At 47.8% G+C, this 20,813-nt stretch overlaps 1 protein-coding gene across 2 annotated transcripts in view; it reads right to left on the bottom strand.

The window, feature by feature from the left end:
* The window catches only part of SLC39A14 (solute carrier family 39 member 14), a 51,244-nt gene that overhangs the window by 8,750 nt on the left and 21,681 nt on the right, over positions 1-20,813 (bottom strand). Inside the window, exons 2-4 of one of the 2 annotated variants that reach the window (XM_040242793.1) lie at positions 7,857-8,134; positions 4,359-4,545; positions 3,407-3,576 (exon numbers count right to left, since the gene is read on the bottom strand). In XM_040242793.1, coding sequence (XP_040098727.1) covers positions 3,407-3,576; positions 4,359-4,545; positions 7,857-8,120 — 621 coding nt within the window. In that variant the 5' untranslated portion in view covers positions 8,121-8,134. Of the gene's footprint in view, positions 1-859; positions 1,030-3,406; positions 3,577-4,358; positions 4,546-7,856; positions 8,135-20,813 lie in introns of both variants that reach the window. The other variant, XM_040242786.1, reaches the window with a different exon arrangement.

The raw sequence follows: 20,813 nt of genomic DNA, 5'->3' as shown, positions 1-20,813 counted from the left end.
CAGGCCTTGTTTCCTACACATTGCAGAAGCGATCTGAGGATCAACTCAGGAAACACAAAACCACAGCGTGGAAAACTAAGTGCTACAGGAGCGCGGGGCATCATCTTTCTGCTTCACCTCTGGCTGGTCCGGGCCTGTCAGACCACCCACAGTGAAGCACCTCATGCTTGCTTCCTGCATCAGCGGGTCTACAAGGAGACCACACGGCATCAGAAACTCCTTCTCGGCCCTGCTAAACCTCACAAGCACAGTGCTCCTCCTCTGCCATGGAGGGTGTCCTGGTTAGCCCAGGTGGAGGGGCAGTGGGGCCGTCAACACATGTGAGGCCAGATTGCTGGGTTCAGCTTACTTTCTGATGCAAAAGACAGAGGCTCTTTAGAAGTTTATGCCCTACTGAGAACTAATTTTTTTTCACTGAGACCTATTGATTCTGGTTTTAGAAATCCTTTGATTTCCAAAGCTCCAAACTGGGGGCCATCATGTGACCTAACTACACTATCTCTCTTCACCCGGTAGGTAGTGAGCACCAGGTGATTTATGAACATGAACTCATAGAACCCTCACGACCTCATCCTGAGGTCCAGCCTATTATTTTCCCCCTTTTCTGCATGGGGAAACTGCAGCACAGAGGGGTTAGGTGACTTGCCCTAGTGCACAAGTGGAGCTGGGGTCTGTACCAGCTCTCAAACCTATACCCTGCTCACTGCCTCTCCCTGCTCGTGTCTGCGTCCCGTCTTCACTTTCCAAAAGGAGAGATCTCCTCGCTACACCATCCATGGAGATGGGGGGGGTCCTCCCACTGCACCCCACAGTCCCCCAGGAGGCGGCGTGCTCCTGAGAGGGCCCTGGCTCGTCATACCTCAGGGATGAGCTGGAAGAGGGCGTTGGAGTAGAGGGTTCCAATCGCCAGAGCTATGAAGTAGAGCAGGAGCCTCTTGTAAAAAGTCTTCTTCATGAAGGGCACAACGCTGGCCCCCAGGAGGGAGCAGAGGGAGATGACGGTCACGCAGAGGAGACCATATCCCCAAACTGCCATGGAGTCGGGGAGCCAGCCCCACCCGGGACAGAGACAAGGGCCAACGCCCCAGGGAATGGCAGCCACCATTGAAGGAAGGCAGGTGGTGGTGGGGGTGGGGGAGGGAGTGGTCAGGAGGCGTTTGGTTGACAGATATTAACAAGGAGACAAAAGAGAAGAATCAGAGAGAGACAAGCAGGGAGGGAGAGAGAAACAGAACATTTGTTAGTGATTCAAGTCTGATGAAATTTCCTTCAATCAAGTTCAGGAGAAATGGGGGAGGAGCTTGAGGTGGTCTTGGAACGCTGTTTCTCTCCTGCCCCTGTTGCCTGGTGGCCGAGTCCCACCTGCCTGCTGCTGTGCCTGCCAAAGTGTCCCCACCTGCCTGCTGCTGTGCCTGGCGGACTTTGGACTCCAGGGCTGGCCAAGAGAGGAAACAAGGGCCCAGGAAGAGACTGTTGTGCTGCATGTGTTCGCACGTCTGACCCATGCTGCAGGCACATGGACACTCCTCGCACCTGGTCTGCACTGCACAGGACGCAACCAGGTCAGAAGTGCAGGGCAGAAAGGATAAACAAGTAAGGCCCGATGCCCAAAGAATTCACTCTCTTAGCAGCCCAGGTTTTCTTGCCATTTTTTCCCTCTATGTTTTTTGTTTGTTTTTTCTTTTGGCCACATAGCCTGTGGGATCTTAGTTCCCCAACAGGGGACTGAACCCAGGCCACAGCAGTGAAAGCCCAGAGCCCTAACCACTAGACAACCAGAGAACTCCCTCAGGTTTTGTTTGTTTCCATTTGCTTTGAGAGGGCTGCAGCATAGAGAACAGAGTTCCAAGATCACTCCACCAAAAAATATTTCCTCTTCCATTTCTCAGGGTCACACACTCCAGGCAGGACAAACCCGAGCCAGGACGAGGCCTCCCCTGTGAGTCCAGGGGTAGAGTATGCACCATTACTGTATTTCTATTCAATAGGCAACACAGCATGTCATTTCCGATCTTGAAAAAAAAATTAATAAATTTAATTTTCAGAGCTGAAAAAAAAATAGCCAAAGATGAGGCCTACCCTGAGAAGTGCTTGCTAGATTCAGGAGCAATTCTGACATAGCATCAAGATGGTTCACCTTAAACCAAATTTCTTCTCTCATCATGAAGCAGGAACAGTAAGGCAAGGCTGGCATCCCATAGAATTTTTTTTTTGGTTGCTAGTACAGCATATAGGATCTAGTTCCATGACCAGGAACTGAACCCAGGCCCCCTGCATTGGGAGCTCAGAGTCTTAGCCACTGGACCACCAGAGAAATCCCCATGAAGTCTTCTGATTGGGAAAGGTGGGGAGCTGCCTATGGAAGGCAAAGCCAACATTCTCAAAGTGGAGGTTGGGGGGGGGCACATGTCACCCACTGCCCCACTGCACATCCCTGCCTGAGTTGACAGGTGGGCAGACTGTTACCTTGGGCCTTTTTTTTTTTTTTTAAGCTCCTCAGTGGTGAAAATTAAAGAACAAAATTAACAAGTATTTCAAAACAGTCAAGTCAGGGTGCCAGGAAGTCATTCCTATCAGGAAGAAGTCAAGATGCAAGGTGTGAAGGGCTGCAGGTCACTTTCATTTTTGTTTCATAGTCTTGATTCTATATTTGGCTCTGTGTCCTGCAGATTGTTTTTGTTTAGTCCTAAGTAGTGTCTCTTTTGTAGCCCATGGACTGCGGCCTACCAGGTTCCTCTGTCTATGGGATTTCCCAGGCAAGAATACTGGAGTAGGTTGCCACCTCCTCCTCCAGAGGATCTCCTCGACCCAGCAATCGAACCCCTGTCTTCTGCATTGGCAGGTGGATTCTTTACCACTGAGCCACCAGGGAAGCCCATACTGTTTGGCTTAGGGCCTGCTTAAAAAAAAAGGATCTTTTTAAGCCAGTTCCACTTTTCAGTTGGTAACCTCTTTCCTTCCACCTCATTCCAGGTGGATCATCTCTTGGTGGCCACACCTGAGTACTGCCAGGGCCTCTACGTAGAATGGCAGGGGTCAGGAGGACCAAGGGTAGGGACAGCCACCACTGACCACTTTCCTTTCAAGCCCTGCCAACAGGGCTTAGGAAAGGCACTGACTGGGGAAGGAGGCTGATAGATCCCCAGCATGGTGATGGTGTGGTGGTGGTGATGGGGGTGAGTGCTAATAGCCTTGCATCTGACAACCCCTGAAAAGGCCAGAGGCCGACCTGGGTGCCCCAGGAGTGACAGGAGGCCCTGGAGATTCAGAGGCAGAAGTCATTCGGGTCCCTTGGCTAGAAGAAGAAGCCAATGTTTCAGGTGGTGGCTGTCCGGGGCCTTGGAGCACAGGTTGGGGCAGGGACGCCCCGGGGAGAGAGGACGCGCACGCTTCCGTTCTACTGCACCTCTGGGATGAGCTGGAACAGCGCGTTAGAAAGCAGCGTTCCAATGGACAGGGCGATGAAGTAAGTGAGCACACGGCTGAAAAACGCTCTCTCCGTGCAGGGCAGGACGAGGACTCCCAGGAGAGAGGCCAGGTTAATCAGTGAGACACTGAGAAAACCAAAGCCCCACACTGTGGAGGAACAAGAACAGACGAGGGCCGCCATTACTGCGGGTGGGGGTGCTCTTGCTGCTGGGGGTGCGTGCAACCCCTCATTCTGAACTCAGCCACAACCAGGGCAGACGGAGTTCCACCAGCCCATCAGTAAATGCTTGCTGAGTGTCTCTTGCTGGGTGCTGTGAAGAAGCCTGAAAACATACACCAAAGTTGCTATCCAAAGCAGCTTACCTTTCGGATGGAGGGGCAGGTGAACCCATGAAAAGCTAAAGACCAAGGGAGTTAAATAATGACGTGGGGCAGGACACAGGTGGCATGTGCCAGGTACCAAATGCTGGCAGCTCAGACCAGCAGGACAGGATTGCAGGAGCTCCATCCAGGCCCAAGGGAGCCACATGCACACACGTGAACCACTGTGGCTGGAGCAGAGGTCCAGGCAGAGGAGGAGGGTAGATGGATGAAGTGGGACGAGGGCAGACTGTGAAAGGCCTTAAATGCTAAACAAAAAACCAAGGCATTGGCCCCCTGGTAGTTTAATGAAAACCAAAAGGGAAAAGTGGTCCAAAAGCCTCATCCTGACTGCTCACCAGCCACACTGCCCAGCCTGGTGATGTGCTGGACTGGTCTCATGAGCATGGGAGATATCAGTTTAGACATTACTTCAGTTCACCCCTCCTGACGATGATAAGAAGAAGATAACCGGTTAATCATTCAGTGAGCTGCTCTATCTGATCAGCTCGGCGGTCCCTGTGCTGATAAGCATGGACACTAAGCCCTGCCTCCCCGTCCCGGCTCACCTTCCACTGAGCTGGGCCTCCCCTCTTCCGTCTGCTCGTTCTCCTCATTCTCCTGGTTCTCGGAGGAGCAGGCCCTGGAGTCCAGCTGCTGGAGGATGGTGGGGCAGAACTCCTGGAACTCACGCTCACCGATCTGCGACTGGTGGCTGAGGTTGTGGGCAGCAAAGAGTTCTCCAGAACTGAAGCACTGAAACCAAGAGGGAGGGGCAGAAAGCCTCTTAGGACCCAAAGTCACTTCTTGCCCCTGAGGAGCCCTACAAGATGAAGAATAGAAGACGGACCTGTCTAACTTTCATGGAATCTGCAGGCTAATTTCCAAGGATGAGAGCAAAGTAGTCCCTAAACTTAAAACACTGATAAGTAATCTTAAGAGATTACTTATACTTAAGAGATGGCCACCCAGACATGCCTTCCACACACCCATCTATGAATGGCTACCCAGAAGTTCTGGCAACAACTGAATTCCAATCATTATGACCAGGGTGCGGCTGCTGGAAAACATGCCTCTGTGAATACCTGAAGATGCAATTTCTCCCAGATACCCAATCTGGCTCCACATCACAATAGCCTTGGGAGCTATTATAGTAAAATGCAGATTTCAGATGCTTCTCCAGAGCCACTGAGCACAGGTGTCTACGGGGAACAGGCATCTCCTGGGCCATGTGCAGTAATGTCTGCAGCCTGAATAATGTGCTGGCAGAGACTGGGGAAGGGTGTAGGGGTACCTGAAGATTCAGGGTCTACCAGGCAGAGAGGCGTGGGCTGCCCAGTGGGCTTGGGCTCTCAGTTCCCTGGGAGGCATCAGCTAAGTGATTCTCACATACCATTCCCCTGAAACACTGCCATTTCACTTCTAATTAAACACTCACACGTCAGTCTTTCACTGAGTGTGGTTTTACGTGGGTCTGTGTCTAATGAGCCAGCCCTCTGGGAGGGCTGATGAAGGAGGGTTTCCTGGGTCTACAAAGCTGGGGGCTGGACTTGGTGACCCCCAAAATCCTTGTGCTGCACCAGAAGGCCACTGGGGTCAGGCTGCAAGAGCCCCCAACCCGGGGCAGGCTCCCCTCTGACTCAGAGGTGCACCACGCCCCCATGGTTCCACATCTATGCCACATGGTCCCCCACTTCTGGCCACCTGACCTCTCTGAACTCTGCTCTCCTTCAAGTGAAGCTCCAGAACCCCACCCACAAAGCTTCCTTGACCAGTGAGCCCATACTCACCCACTCCTGTCATTTCTGAATCTGAAAATGACTCTCCAACCCACAGCCTCTTAACACTTCATCTAAGTATCAGCTACCTCTGTCTTTGGTTGGTTGAGCTCCCCATCTGAACGGTAAACTCCCTGAAGATGACTCATTTTTTCTGTCTTTCTCACAACACTCAGCACAGGGAACAGAGGACATGTATAAAGACATTGCAGGGTGACTTATATTTGGCTGCCACACGCAGCCTCAGACTCTGATTAGCCAAGATGACATGGAAGACAGAAGAGAGAATCAGAAGCTAAAACACCCGAGTCTTAATCCCGATCCCTGCAGAACACACCGTGGGTCCCTTAGTATCCCAGTATATTGTTGTTGCTTAGTTACTCAGTCGTGTTTCACTCTTTGCAACCCCATGGACTGTAGCCTGCCAGGCTCCTCTGTCCATGGATTTTCCAGGCAAGAGTACTGGGGTGGGTTGCCATTTCCTTCTCCAGAGTATTGTCCCAACCCAGGGACTGAACCTGCATCTCCTGCACTGGCAGGTGGATTCTCTACTGTCTAAGTCACCACGGAAGCCCATCTCACTGTTCAGTTCAGTTCAGTTCAGTCGCTCAGTCATGTCCGACTCTTTGCAACCCCATGAATCGCAGCACGCCAGGCCTCCCTGTCCATCACCATCTCCTGGAGTTCACTCAGACTCAAGTCAATCGAGTCCGTGATGCCATCTAGTCATCTCATCCTCTGTCGTCCCCTTCTCCTCCTGCCCCCAATCCCTCCCAGCATCAGAGTCTTTTCCAATGAGTCAACTCTTCACATGAGGAGGCCAAAGTACTGGAGTTTCAGCTTTAGCATCATTCCTTCCAAAGAAATCCCAGGGCTGATCTCCTTCAGAATGCACTGGTTGGATCTCCCTGCTGTCCAAGGGACTCTCAAGAGTCTTCTCCAACACCACAGTTCAAAAGCATCAATTCTTTGGCGCTCAGCCTTCTTCACAGTCCAACTCTCACATCCATACATAACCACAGGAAAAACCATACCCTTGACTAGACGGACCTTAGTTGGCAAAGTAATGTCTCTGCTTTTGAATATGCTATCTAGGTTGGTCATAACTTTCCTTCCAAGGAGTAAGCGTCTTTTAACTTCATGGCTGCAGTCACCATCTGCAGTGATTTTGGAGCCCCAAAAAATAAAGTCTGACACTGTTTCCACTGTTGCCTCATCTATTTCCCATGAAGTGATGGGACTGGATGCCATGATCTTCGTTTTCTGAATGTTGAGCTTTAAGCCAACTTTCTCACTCTCCTCTTTCACTTTCATCAAGAGGCTTTTTAGCTCCTCTTCACTTTCTGCCATAAGGGTGGTGTCATCTGCATATCTGAGGTTATTGATATTTCTCCCGGCAATCTTGATTCCAGCTCGTGTTTCTTCCAGGCCAGCGTTTCTCATGATGTACTCTGCATATAAGTTAAATAAGCAGGGTGACAATATACAGCCTTGACGTACTCCTTTTCCTATTTGGAACCAGTCTGTTGTTCCACATCCAGTTCTAACTGCTGCTTCCTGACCTGCATACAGATTTCTCAAGAGGCAGGTCATGTGGTCTGATATTCCCATCTCTTTCAGAATTTTCCACAGTTTATTGTGATCCACACAGTCAAAGGCTTTGGCATAGTCAATAAAGCAGAAATAGATGTTTTTCTGGAACTCTCTTGCTTTTTCCATGATCCAGTGGATGTTGCAATTTGATCTCTGGTTCCTCTGCCTTTTCTAAAACCAGCTTGAACATCAGGAAGTTCACGGTTCACGTATTGCTGAAGCCTGGCTTGGAGAATTTTCAGCATTACTTAACTAGCATGTGAGATGAGTACAATTGTGTGGTAGTTTGAGCATTCATCTCACTGTATACAGGATATAATGAAGATCTGCCACCTGCACCTGGAGGTACTTTGAGGCTCACCCAGGATGATGGACAAAGGGCTTTGCAAAAACTCTATTAGAAACACAAGCTGACCCAGGAGCCCCAGCCTAGCAGCAGTTCCAGGAGCTCCCAGAACAGCTCTGTGGCAGGGTCTGGATGGCGGGCAGGCCCTACTGCATAGCTGTCCTGGGCTAAGGGCTTCAACACACCCATGGAGAAGGTTGTGAGGTGCAGCTGGAGTCTCAGACCAGCTGACCCAGACTGCAGGGCAAGAAGTGGCCCCTCTGCTCTGTCATCAAGGCTCACCTGGCCCCCACGTAGATTGTGAACCTTGAAAGGGTAGAGTCAGTGCCTGGTGGAGCTGAGGGCCTTACCGTCGAGAGGTTCCTTGGGCCCTGCATGGGCTGGGAGATGTTGCCCCGGCCTACTCCCACGTCCAGGCGGTTGAGCAGGGCCTTCAGCTGCTGAAGGGTAAGGCTGTCACCCTCCCCGTAGCGATGCATAAGGTTTTGCAGAAAAGAGGCTGCACTGATGGTGGGCATCCCTGTGGACACAGCACGAGCCTCAGAAGCAGCCGTCCATATGCTGAGCAGGGTCAGCAGGAAGTAGCTGGGGAGGGCTGGGCACAGCAGCTTCATGGTGACAGATGAGCCTGCAAGAACGAGGAGCCAGGTGAGAGACCCACCCTTTCCTTCCATACTAGACCCACAGGGCTGCTCCAGACAGGACGGTCTCTCCTCAGACTCTGGATCCAGTCAGTACCAAAGCTGACCCTTCACCCCTTCTCTAAGTCTCTGCTTAACTTTTGAGAACCGTCCTTCTTTTGTAACAGAAAATAAAAACAAATTCAACAGGTCTGACTAAATTTTTAAAAAGTAGGGACTTCCCTTGTGGTCCACGTGGCTAAGACTCCAGGCTTCCAATGCAGGGGGCCCAGGTTCGATCCCTGGTCAGGAAACTAGGTTCCACATGTCACAGCTTAAGAGTTCACACGCCACAACTAAGTTCACATGCTACAACAAAGACTGACGATCTCCGGTGCTGCAACCGGGACACAGCACAGTCAAATAATTATATGTAATTTTTTTAAAGGGAAAGAAAAACTATGTGTGTGTGTGTGTTTTTTAATTAACTTTTTTTTTTGGCTGTGCTGGGTCTTCCTTGCTACACATGGACTTTCTCTAGTTGCGGCAAGCAGAGGGCTACTCTCTAGTTGCCGTGCGTGGGCTTCTCATGAAGGTGGCTTCTCTTGTTGCAGAGCACAGGCTCGAGGGCGCAGGCTCAGTAGCTGTGGTGCACAGTTTACCCACTACACATGGAATCTTCCCAGAGCTGGGATGGAACCCAGGTCCCCTGCACTGGCAGGTGAACTCTGCTAGTGGACCACCAGGCAAGTCATGTGGTTATGTTTTTCTTTTAAAGTCTGTATCTTTTTAGAGATACTGAGATTATCCTGGATTAAGTATTTTACTTGGGATTTGCTTCAAAATAACAAAGGAGGGAATATTTGCATTAGAGTACAGATGAGATAAGATTAGGCATGAGCTGACAACTAGGCATGAGTTGGAACCAAGTGATGAGAATCCATTATACTACTCTCTCCACTTTTGTGTATGCTTGAAATTCTTCAAAGGAAAAATCTAAAAAAAAAAAGGAAAGTACAACTAAAAGGTGGGGGGCAGTAGACTGGGGAAAATATACACCATCAAACATGCCAAAGAGTTATTTCTATACTACCTAAATTAGGGAACCAATATGAAAACGACTAGTCTTGGAGTTCCCTGGTGGTCCGGTGGCTAAGAATCCTCCTGCCAAGACAGGGGACATGGATTTTTGATCCCTGGTCTGGGAAGATTCCACATGCCTCAAGGCAACTAAGCTGGTGATTCACAACTACTGCAGCCCGCGTGCCCTAGAGCCCATGCTCCGCAACAAGAGAAGCCACCACACCACAACTAGAGAGTAATTCCACTCGATCCCAACTAGAGAAAGCCACAAGAAGACCCAGTACAGCCAATTAAAAACAAAACCCAAAAAAACCCCAAAACTTGGTCTCCTTGGTTTAATATAAATTTAAAAGATGGAGGATGCTACTTTGCTACTTATTAAGATAGCAAAACATTTTTTTAAAAAGATATAAAATCAAATGTTAGTGAGGTTAAACAACCACTTCCACTGCTATCTAAATGACTCTGGAAAAGTTATATGATAATAAATGTATCTCAATCCTTTAATAATTCTACTTCTGCTAGAATTTACACTGATAGAAGCAATCCCAAAATAAAAAAGCCATTGGTAGAAAGATGTGTTGTGGTCAAGTGAATTATATCAATTTCACGCAACAGTATGCAGCGATTAAAAAGCAGAATCATGAGTTTAACATTAACTAAAGAAGTGGAACAATTATGTAAACAGAGTTAAGAATGAGAAAGAACAGAGAAAAACGAAACCTTCTGGTAGCACAACTGACAACTTTTCTTTAGTTAATCATTCCCCCTTTAGTTAATCATTTCCCTTAATCATTTCACATAATTTAATTTGTGAAATACCAGGAGGGGGAAGTGCACCTCCTATTTAATCTGGGGCCCAGGAACCCGGGTGCTTCAGTCACTTCCACATCTCCCTGGGCACCCAGGGCTCTGGCACAGTGCCTGGTGTGGATAGAGGCACCAGAGCAGAGTGGGTAACGGCAGGCCTGTTGGCAGCCCAACTCTGCCATTTACCAGCTGTGTGATCTTGGGCAAGTTATTTAACCAGAGTCAACATTCTAGAATCACTGTGAGCAGTGATGTAGTATACTATGGCCCTCAGAGTCAAAAGACTTCGCTTGAATTTTCATGCCGCTGATTCCCAGAAGTGACCTTGGCCAAGTTATGTAGCCTCTCTCCACACCTCGGTTTTCTCATCTGTAAAATTGGTACCCACATCATTGGACTATTGTGAAAACTTAATGACATGAGCTTTGGCAAGCGACTAGACGCAAGACAGCACTCGATAAAACAGGGCTATGATGATTATATGACTAATCATTAGCAGGGTCCCCCACTTCGATTCCCTCTCAGTCAGATACTAAGCTGCCAAAGGAAGCACTGTGGCTGGCTTTGCACCAGGCCTGCAACACACACAGGACACAAGCTCCAACTGCAAGCACAGCTGGGAGATTCTAGGCTCTAGGTCCCACACATGAGGCACACAACAGAATCTGGGACGTAAACCATTACTCCAGTGAATATATACCAGTGAATGGATTAGGCACCAGCCAAGAGGGTAGTTTATAAAAGTGCTATTTTGGGACTAAAAACTCTCAAATCTTTACCAAGCACCAAAGTTAAATCCTGGTTAGTTAGCAGGGTGGATCTTAAGTCTAAAACAGCTAAACCTCGCTGTACAAAGAAGTCTGTTCTCTGCGGGACCATAGTGGGATTTGTCTAAGGCATGTGCTGTGCTGTTAAAACGAAGTAGGGGAGGGCTGCATGGTTTAGGAAAGGGGAGGCAAATAGCTGATGAGATAAGCTGCTCGCGGTCCCGGTACTTTACTGAAGCATCTGACATTCACCAATGCCTTTAAGAGAAGGTAGAACACTTATCTCTGCCTAACAAATGAGGGCTTCCCTGGTGGCTCAGCAGTAAAGAACTTGCCTGCTAATGCAGGAGACATGAGTTTGATCCCTGGGTCGGGAAGATTCCCTGGAGAAGGAAATGGCAACCCACTCCAGTACTGTTGCCTAAAGAATACCATGGACAGAGGTTGACTAAATCACGACCAGACTTTAGCCACGACATTAAGTTGCTCCATCTTACTCAGTCTAGAGAGTTTACCTCAAGGAAATGGGAACAAACTGACCCTGGAATTGAAAATTAACTGTACTTAAAACAGTCAAGGTGACACTGATGATCAGAGCACCACATGAACATTTCAAGGTGACTGTGCCCCTCTGTATGTAGCCACCCCTCTGTACCAGTGCATTCCTGAAATTTCCCCTTTAAAATCTCTTGCTCCCTGATCAGCAAATGGGGATTTGGTTCTTTGGACCAGGAGTCCAGCCTCTCCCCAAGACTGTTGGCTTCCCCAATAAAGTTATCTTTGCTTTTGGCTCCCCCACCCCCAAAAAACCAAGCAATCCAATTAATCTGCAGCAACTTCAGAATACTTAGAAACGACAGAGACACAGGACCTCCCTGGTGGTCCAGTGGCTAAGACTCCATGCTCCCAATATAGGGGTCTGGGATTCAATCCCTGGTCAGGGAACTAGATCCCACATGCCTCAACAAAGATGGAAGACCCCATGTGCCACAACTAAGACCCAGCACAGCCAAATAAATAATAATAATTTTTTTTTAAAGAAAGAAATAAGAGACATGCAAAAACACTTCAAGGATGAGAAGCTCAAGATACTGTAATTGTACCTGGATGGGCATGGATGTGAAGGTAAGCATCTACTCAGCATCTGCTCTTTAAGGAACCCAGTAGACCCCCAACCATGGCAGCCAAGAGTGGGTGATGGCAGAGCCCTCCTGCCTGGCCCTCACGTCAGACATACCCTCCCACCCCGCTCCAATCCACCTGAGAGTCAGAGGAGAATCTATAAACAACTGGAGGGTAGTAAGAAGTCTTGGTCCAGGGATCCTGGAGTCACTAAAGACACTTCAAACCCCAGTGACCCTGGCCTTTTGGCAGACACGTGAGGGGAGCTTTCTGCTCCAATGGACACTGAAGTTATTCTAAGGTGGGGGGTGGGGAACTTTATAAGTGATTCTTAGGAGGAAACAAAGAAGAAAGGAAGAAAATATATACACTCTTGGAGTGGCTGGATGGTAAGGCTGGGCAGGGATCCTCGATGCGTGGCCCTGGCTGCAGGAAGAAGCTCAAGCCCGTTCTATTAAGGGCATGGAAATGGGCGGTCCCAGGTGGGCTGCTCCCCTCCACCGCGCCTTCCCCCCAGGGAGCTGAGCCAGCTGCCCCAGGGTCACCTTCCTTCCAGGAGGAGCAAGAAGAGCAAGTGGGGCCAGGCATTAAAAACAAGCTGCAGAGACAAAGGCTTGAGTGTGCTGTTGGCTCAGAGGACCAGGCTCCCCCTCTGAACAGAAGCTGGAGTCACTCCACCCCTTTGTTCACTTGGCTCAGGTTCAAAGAAGTAAATTACTTTTTAGTGCTTTAGGTCTGTCTTCAAGGCGCCAGACCTAACCCGCCCCCCAGCGGCGGAGGCGGGGGGAATGAGAGTCAACAGGACACAACCCTCCGTGGAAGTTCAGAAGTTCCTTCCCTCCTTGGAGGAGGCTCAGTCAGGATTTTACCTGCCCATCCATCTCCCTTCATGTGGCCCAGAAGCACCTCTTCCTGGATGCAAAGCACTCTGTCCTGTAGCATACATTGCTGTTACATTTACCATGCCACACTTTCTCCATGCCCACTCCGTCTCAGAGATGAGCAAACATTTACTTCTCCTTGTGTGGAAAGAGTAGTGCCTTGCCATGTTGCTTGGTCCAGAGGCTGGACACTGATGTGAGCAAAATGGGCAACAGAGACCTGGGGGGCCTGGGAGCCACTGGCCCTTCTAACATCCACTCCTTTCCCTGACCACGAGTTGGCCACATGGTCCACTGGTCTCCTTCTCTGATTCCTCTGGGCTGAGGAATGGAACATGGAAGATAAGATCTAGTGCTCCCAGAGACAAACTTGGCTAAGGCACAGCGATTTCCAAGGCCACCAGGCGAGCCCCAGGGAACAGGCAAAGGATGTGTTTGGGACCCTACCTGCCCTATGCCTGCTTGGTGCCCGCTAAAGCACAGGCCGTGTGGGAGCACAGTGCACCGTAAGACAGGCCAAGGGGCAGCACGTGTGCAAGGGCAGTCGGAAATGGGCTTTTACAAAGCACTTCAGTTAAAACTGGGAGAAGATGGATGGTTCATACCAAAGAAGGACCAAGGCGGTTGGAGAGATAAAAAGGAAGTGCAGGTGAGGGAGCAGGGGAAAGAGGGAGGAGACAGTGACAGGAAGGATGGCTCCCAAAGTCCTCGGCTGCACCACTGACTGGCCTAAGTGAATCATCTTTAGTCATCTCAATTGTCTCCTTCTTGTCTGAAATTCAAAGGATGTAAAGACAGGCATTGAGCAGACTTCCCCGGTGTTCCAGCGGCTAAGACTCCACATTCCCTGTGCAGGGGGCCCAGGTCTGATCTCTGATCAGGGAACTAGATCCCACATGCAGCAACTAAGACCCAACACAGCCAAATAAAATAAATACATATTTTTTAAAAAGAAGAAGAAGAAAGGCATTGAGTTCTCTTATATTCCTCTTGCAGATAAACAGTAGTCGGGGTGAGGCAGGGGGCGGTGGCGGTGCGGTCTCTGAGGTATCTGTGGCCTTAGCACATCCTCCAGGGCTGTGAGCATTAGCGACTGACTAACCATAAGACAGCTGCCACCAAACCCCCCCTTCCCGGGGGTTCTCCCCACCACTGCCCTCCACTGCCAGGTCTTTGCTATAGAAAATGGTCACATAGACTGTTCTTCCTCCAATCCCCCTCCTCACCCCATTCTAGGACTGTGGCCTGTCAGCCTAATAGGAATGTCTCCCCAGAGGACAGTCCTCACAAAAGGCTAACTATTGAGGGGTGAACAGACGCAGGTGGTCTGGGTGAGCCACAAGGACACATATACGACTATGTATGTTTTATACGCCTATACCTCAGGACAGGCGCATAAAAACCCCTGAAGCCTGCAGACCAAAGACAAAGCCAGGCTTCAGGGTGGAGGTGGAGGCTCTGAGGACTCAGAAACCCTGGCGTTTGTCTTCCGAGCCACGGGTGCTAGTAACCAGGAGAGTGCCAGCTTCAGCAACAGAAAGACCACTGGGCTTAGGGGAAGGGATCCAATATGCAGTGACCCCAAGTACCTCAAGTAAAAGGCAGAGACATCACTTTGCCAACAAAGGTCTGTCTAGTCAAAGCTATGGTTTTTCCAGTAGTTATGTCCTGATGTGAAAGCTGGACCATAAAGAAGGCTGAGTGCTGAAGAACTGACGCTTTTGAACTGTGGTGCTGGAGAAGATTCTTGATCTCCTTGAACAAAAAGGAGATCAAACCAGTCAATCCTAAAGAAAATCAACCCTGAATATTCACTATATGGACTGATGCTGAAGCTCCAATATTTTGGCCACCTGATAGGAAGAGCTGACTCACTGGAAAAGACCCTGATGCTGGGAAAGACTGAGGGCAAGAGGAGAAGGGGACAACAGAGGATGAGATGGTTAGATGGCATCACAGACTCAATGGACAGGAGTTTGAGCAAACTCCAGGAAATAATGAAGGACAGGGAAGCCTGGTGTCCTGCAGGTCATGGGGTTGCAAAGAGTCGGACACGACTGAGCAGCTGAACAAGTATCTCATTGATCTCACTAAGTCAGTTTCCTTATTCTGGACAGAGGAAAGCAAATCCAGAGCTTTGTGTATTAGGAAAGCTAATGTATGTTGAAACACTATATAAAAATAAAGATTTCTGAATTAAGATGGGGAATTGAAATGGAGTCATGATTTTTCCTCCCCCTGATAATTAACTTTTGAGTTAAAAAATAATAAATAGATAATAAATAAAGCCTCCTTCCCCACCCTCCACCAAAGTTACCAAAAGCAAGCAAACAAGGAAAGAGGCATAATCTGATATAATAACTTCCAAACCAGAGGCAAGGAAAGGAACACAGGAGGCACCACTTGTGGCTCCTCTCCCGGCCCTGGCTGGGCCCGGAGGAAGCAGGAGGATTCTAACTAACCCTCCCCAGATGCAGAGACAGGCAACCTGCCACCAAGTCTTCTTCCCCTTCCAGTGGGGAGTAGTGGGAAAAGGTGCTGGAAAACAAAGAAGCGGGTGACAGGGCAATGAGAACAATGGGCTGACTCCCCCGAAGGGAAGTAAGGGCTGCAAGGCCACAGGATGAATTGGGGAAACTGTCCAACGGCAGTGGGCCCTCTTCCTCCTTCAGCACGACGGAGCACTTCCCCAAGTAACTCAGGGTTGAACCCTGCCACTGGAGCGCCACCAAAATCCCAGAACAGAGGCCCAATCCAGCCGCCTGTCTAACTCAGGCTCCACAGAGAACACCCCACAAATACTCGGCCCCTAGTACTGCTGTCGTTGAGGAGGGGGACAAACTCGCTTCAACGTGGTGGGAAGAAAGTCACTACCTTATTTTAGAGCCAACAGAGCTGAAAAGCACTGGCATGAACACGATGAGAAGAGACAGCAGGCCAAAGATGGCAACAGAAAGGAGACCACCACTCCGGAGACAGCAATCCCTCACTACAGCCTCACTCTGTGAAATTACTCAATTAGAACACTCACGCAATAAAGCCAGGGCTCAAAGGTGGGAAGAAAACAAAAGGAGATGCAGGCTTAGCAAAAAAAAAGACCAAGAAAACATCACTGATGAACTAGTACACAGATTATAATGAATAGAGAACCAAATTCTGCCAGGAATTGCAAATGGAAATACTGACAAAAGGTTTGAGGTAAGCAAGGTGAATGTGGATGGAAAAGACAAATGAAAGCATGTAGTGACATGACACCAATGTTTGGATAACTGTTGTTCCTGATGTGCCTGAAATAGAGAACCCAAGACCACAACCGAAGATATGTTCAAAGATAAAAAACCTCAGGATTTCCCTGAAATGAGAGGAAAAACAGAATCTGATGATTGAAATAACACACAGTACTTCACAAAAAGTTTACACAGAAGGTTCAATACTGGGACTTTGCCCAGCTAAGTTACTGAACTTAAAGAAGCTTTTTCCAGGCCACCAGAAGAAACTTCCCCCTGCCCCAAGTATTTTCTTCCAAAAATTGTGAGATATACGAAAACTTAAGGGGTAGAAAATTCAGACTGCTCTCATCTTCTCCATAGTGACATTTAGTATAAGAAGTATAACAAAGTTTATAGAATTCTTAGAGAAAGAAAATACAAACCAATGAATATTATTCCCAGCTGTGATGTCCAGCATCTTACAAATTTGGTAAAAACAACAAACAGAAATTGTCAAGTATGAAATAAGTCAGAGATTTCGGTCCCCTTCCTGGGGTGGGGAGTGGGGAAATGACATGATAATGAAATGCCGCTAAATGTTGCTGCTAAACAATGACAAAAAGAAAAATTTCACTGGAGAAACAAAAATGAAGGGCTCCAGGAATACAAAAACCATAGGTAAGCTTTAAAATCCTTCAAATAAGAATTAAAAACTATGGGGATTACAGTTACAGAACAGAATCTAAATGTTATAATTATGGACAATTTAATAATAGAATTAACACAATTAAGAGATGGAAAGGAGATGGGAAAACTGTGAAAATGCTGATGCCCTCATTTTTCATAGCAGAGTCAATAAATACTGTCTAAAATGGAAACAAGTAATTATAGATATGACTCACAAGTTTTTGTGTTTAATGCCTTTTTTGGGGTCTTTTAGCAAATCATCTCTCTTGTGAAAGACACAAGACTTCACAAGTCTGTGAAGACGTTTCTTCACAGCTTAAACTAGTACAGCCATTATGGGAAACAGTGTGGAGATTCCTTAAAAAACTGGAAATAGAACTGCTTTATGACCCAGCAGTCCTACTGCTGGGCATACATACTGAGGAAACCAGAATTGAAAGAGACACGTGTACCCCAATGTTCATCGCAGCACTGTTTATAGTAGCCAGGACATGGAAGCAACCTAGATGTCCATCAGCAGATGAATGGATAAGAAAGCTGTGGTACATATACACAATGGAGTATTACTCAGCCATTAAAAAGAGTACATTTGAATCAGTTCTAATGAGGCGGATGAAACTGGAGCCTATTATACAGAGTGAAGTAAGCCAGAAAGAAAAACACCAATATAGTATACTAACACATATATATGGAATTTAAAAAGGTAGTAACAATAACCCTGTATGCGAGACAGCAAAAGAGACACAGATGTATAGAACAGTCTTTTGGACTCTGTGGGAGAGGGAGAGGGTGGGATGATTTGGGAGAATGGCATTGAAACATGTATAATATCATGTAAGAAATGAATCACCAGTCCAGGTTCGATGCCGGATACAGGATGCTTGGGGCTGGTGCACTGGGATGATTAGGATGGATGGTATGGGGAGGGAGGTGGGAGGGGAGTTCAGGATGGGGAACACGTGTATACCTGTGGCAGATTCATGTTGATATATGGCAAAACCAATACAATATTGTAAAATAAATAAATAAATAAATAAATAAACATTTACAATTAAAAAAAAAAAAAAACCACCCTGGGTAATTTGGATGCACACGGTCAGTAACCCACTCTTTGAGAAGCATTAAGATGGTTGGATATTCCTCCTACATGATAAACAGCTGTAAAAAAAAAAAATAATAATTCCTTTAAATTTACTACAGTTTCTTCGGTTTCATTCAGGAAAGTTTTAATACTCTTTTTATAGGAGTATTTTAAAAATTTATTGGAGTATCATTGACTTAATGTTGTGTTAGTTTCAGGTGTACAGCAAAGTGAATCAGTTATATCAGTTATACATTATATATAAAGAATGGATATTCTTTTTCAGATCCTTTTCCCATACAGGTTATTACAAAACACTGAGGAGAGCTCCCTCTGCTATACAGTAGGTACTTATTAGTTATGTTTTATATATAGCAGCCCATATATGTTTATCCCAGTCTCCTAACTTGTCATTTCCCCTATGTTACAGGAGCATTTATGTCTATTTCTCTATATCCATTTATCAGTAAGCATGCCTGGAAGACTGTCTGGAATAATGTTCACCTAATATTAGTTATGACTATTTCTGAGTGGTGGGACTTAAAGTGTTTGGGTTTTTCCCCTCACTTTTTAAAAATGCATCACTGATGTGTCCCAATGCGTTGTGTAGGTACAACAATACAAGAAAACATGGGTAATTATTTTTATAATCAAGGAGTTGGATCAAATTTTCTAAGTATGGCACAAAACCTAGAACCTGTAAAATTAATCATTTGACTACAAAAACTGCTCAGTGTTCTATAAATAATGAGTGTTCTCCCAGTACTCATGGTCAGGCTAATAATGATACAGTCCTCTGTGTCAGTCTCACTAGACTTCATGAAAAAAAACCCAACAGTCTCACAGCATGGTGCTCAAGACCCCTACAGGGTGTCTGGAGTTCTGAGAAAAACTACCCAGCCTGTGGTCCTTCCCACCCACCAAAAGAACATCACTCACGAAGCCGTTCCCCTCTCGGACAAGCCAAAACCCCCTCTGAAATATAGTGCAAATATCACAGCCTAAAGCCAGTCCCTGGCCTTGCCCAAGAGGCCCAGGGCTCAACAGGCCCGTTCTTCTCCAGCCTCCCCTGGCCCTCCCACGTAACCACTCTCCTATATCCCTAAAAGGATGTGCTCTCTGCTTCCAGCTCACACTCCCAGAACCTTAGCCTCAGGCTGTGGCTCAGCCAGAGGCCACCCAGGGTGGGGGATTTCCAGAGACAGTACAAGAGAGCCAGCAGGGTGGAGGTGGGGCAGGGGGTACCTAGAATTGGTGGCCCACTTACTGTCCCCATGAAACCTCATGGTGCTGGGAGAGGCAGGATGAGAAAAGTTAGAGAAAAAAAAAAGTGGTGACCCAGAAGCAGAGAACAAAATTAGAACCAGCAGCCTGCCGCGCATCGACCAATATTTACTGAGCCCCCACTGTGTCAGCGCCTGTGGGGGGAGGTTGGGTAGGGCAGAGACCGGCATCGGGGCCCTGGGCAGCCAGCACAGGCAGCTGGGATGGCTGATTTAACCACACGCTGAGCCCTGAGGGCTGGACCAGCAGAGGACTGGGACGGCCCCCCCCCCCCCCCCCCCCCGAGCCTGGCAGATGCACAGTCCTCTGCTGGTAGCCTTCCAAAACCAACGAAATGAGTCAGACAGCCGGGTAAGGAGGAGCCTGCAGGACCCCCACCCTCAGCCCCACCTCTCTTCTCATCATTCATCCATTAACATTTCCCAGACACTCCATTGCAAAATTCTGACCTGTTGTCCTCTAAGTCTACTCCTGTTTGTCAGACCACGGGGCCCAGCATGTGGCTTAGGAAACAAGGTGCTCACAATCACCGCTTACATCACCCACTTAAAGCAGAACTTCCCAACTTATTACTGAGGGTCAAATGCATAAGTAAAATGTATGTGCTGGTGGCTAGATCATCAGACAGCATGAGGAGTCGGGCAGGCCTGGGTTCAAATTTGGGGCCTGCCACTAACCTACCATGTGCCCCCAGCATGATTAGGCTATGAAATGCCCAGCCTCTCAGGGGCACTGATAGATGAGAGAGAGCTTAAAGGTCATAACACAGCATGGACTTAGGTCTCTTCCTTCTGCTCCCTGTCCTCCAAGCTCTCAGGCCAATCCCTTCACCTAGACTTGAACCTATCGAATATCAGATTACCTCTTCTTCCAGGAAGCCTTCTTGGACCACTCTCTGAGAACTCATCTCCAACTACTTTGAACTCCTAATGATCTGGTCTCTTAGGGAGCCTTCCCAACAGAGTTTTCTTCCATTAAGGCAAGGGGGTCCTCCCCTTATGCTTGACTAGTGCTGGGCATGCAAGAGGGCAGAAGTAGAAAATTTCAGCTAGAAGATGCCAAGTCCAGCCTCCCACCTAACTAATGTCAGCTTGCACCACCCTTACAGCTTGATGAACATAGAACTTAGTGCCTCCTTTCAGACATTCTAACCCCTTCCCCACCCCTACAGCCTTGGGGCCTTCATACATTATCTGAAGTCAGATGTCCAGAGCATTTATTCCTCTAGACTAAACAATTCCCATTCCTTCAATATGATTTATATTCATTGAAGAAAAAGCTAGCTACACCTGCAACTTGAAAAAACTCATTCCAACAGTTCATTCACTCAACAAATATTCATTGCCTACAGATTTCATACCAAGAATAATGTTGGAGAATGCCTGGTACCTGCCCTCACAGAGCTGCAAAGCAAACAATTCAACAACCAACTTATAAGAACAGTGATGACGAGGGTTGTGTACTGACTGGGGTTCAATTAGACAATTTAAGCAGAAAGAGATTTTGTACAACATATTAAAATGGCTCAGAGAATCATGGGAAGAGTGGAAGAAACAGACTGGACTGAGCCTCCAGGAGCTAGTTCCAAAATCACAGAGTGGAGTCAGCCCTCCAAGGAGCTGCTGCCCTGACCTGCCACCATCAGGAAGCTAATGGCACAAGGAAGCTACCATAATCTACACCAGCACGTGGACGTCCCAGGTCCATCATGAGGAAGAAGATATCCACATATTCAAGACTAGATCCAATGTGGCTCATTGGCA

This window comes from Oryx dammah, unplaced genomic scaffold (genome assembly GCF_014754425.2).
Source record: "Oryx dammah isolate SB20612 unplaced genomic scaffold, SCBI_Odam_1.1 HiC_scaffold_1, whole genome shotgun sequence".
Taxonomy (NCBI): domain Eukaryota; kingdom Metazoa; phylum Chordata; class Mammalia; order Artiodactyla; family Bovidae; genus Oryx; species Oryx dammah.
This window is presented reverse-complemented; position numbering and strand designations above follow the sequence as displayed.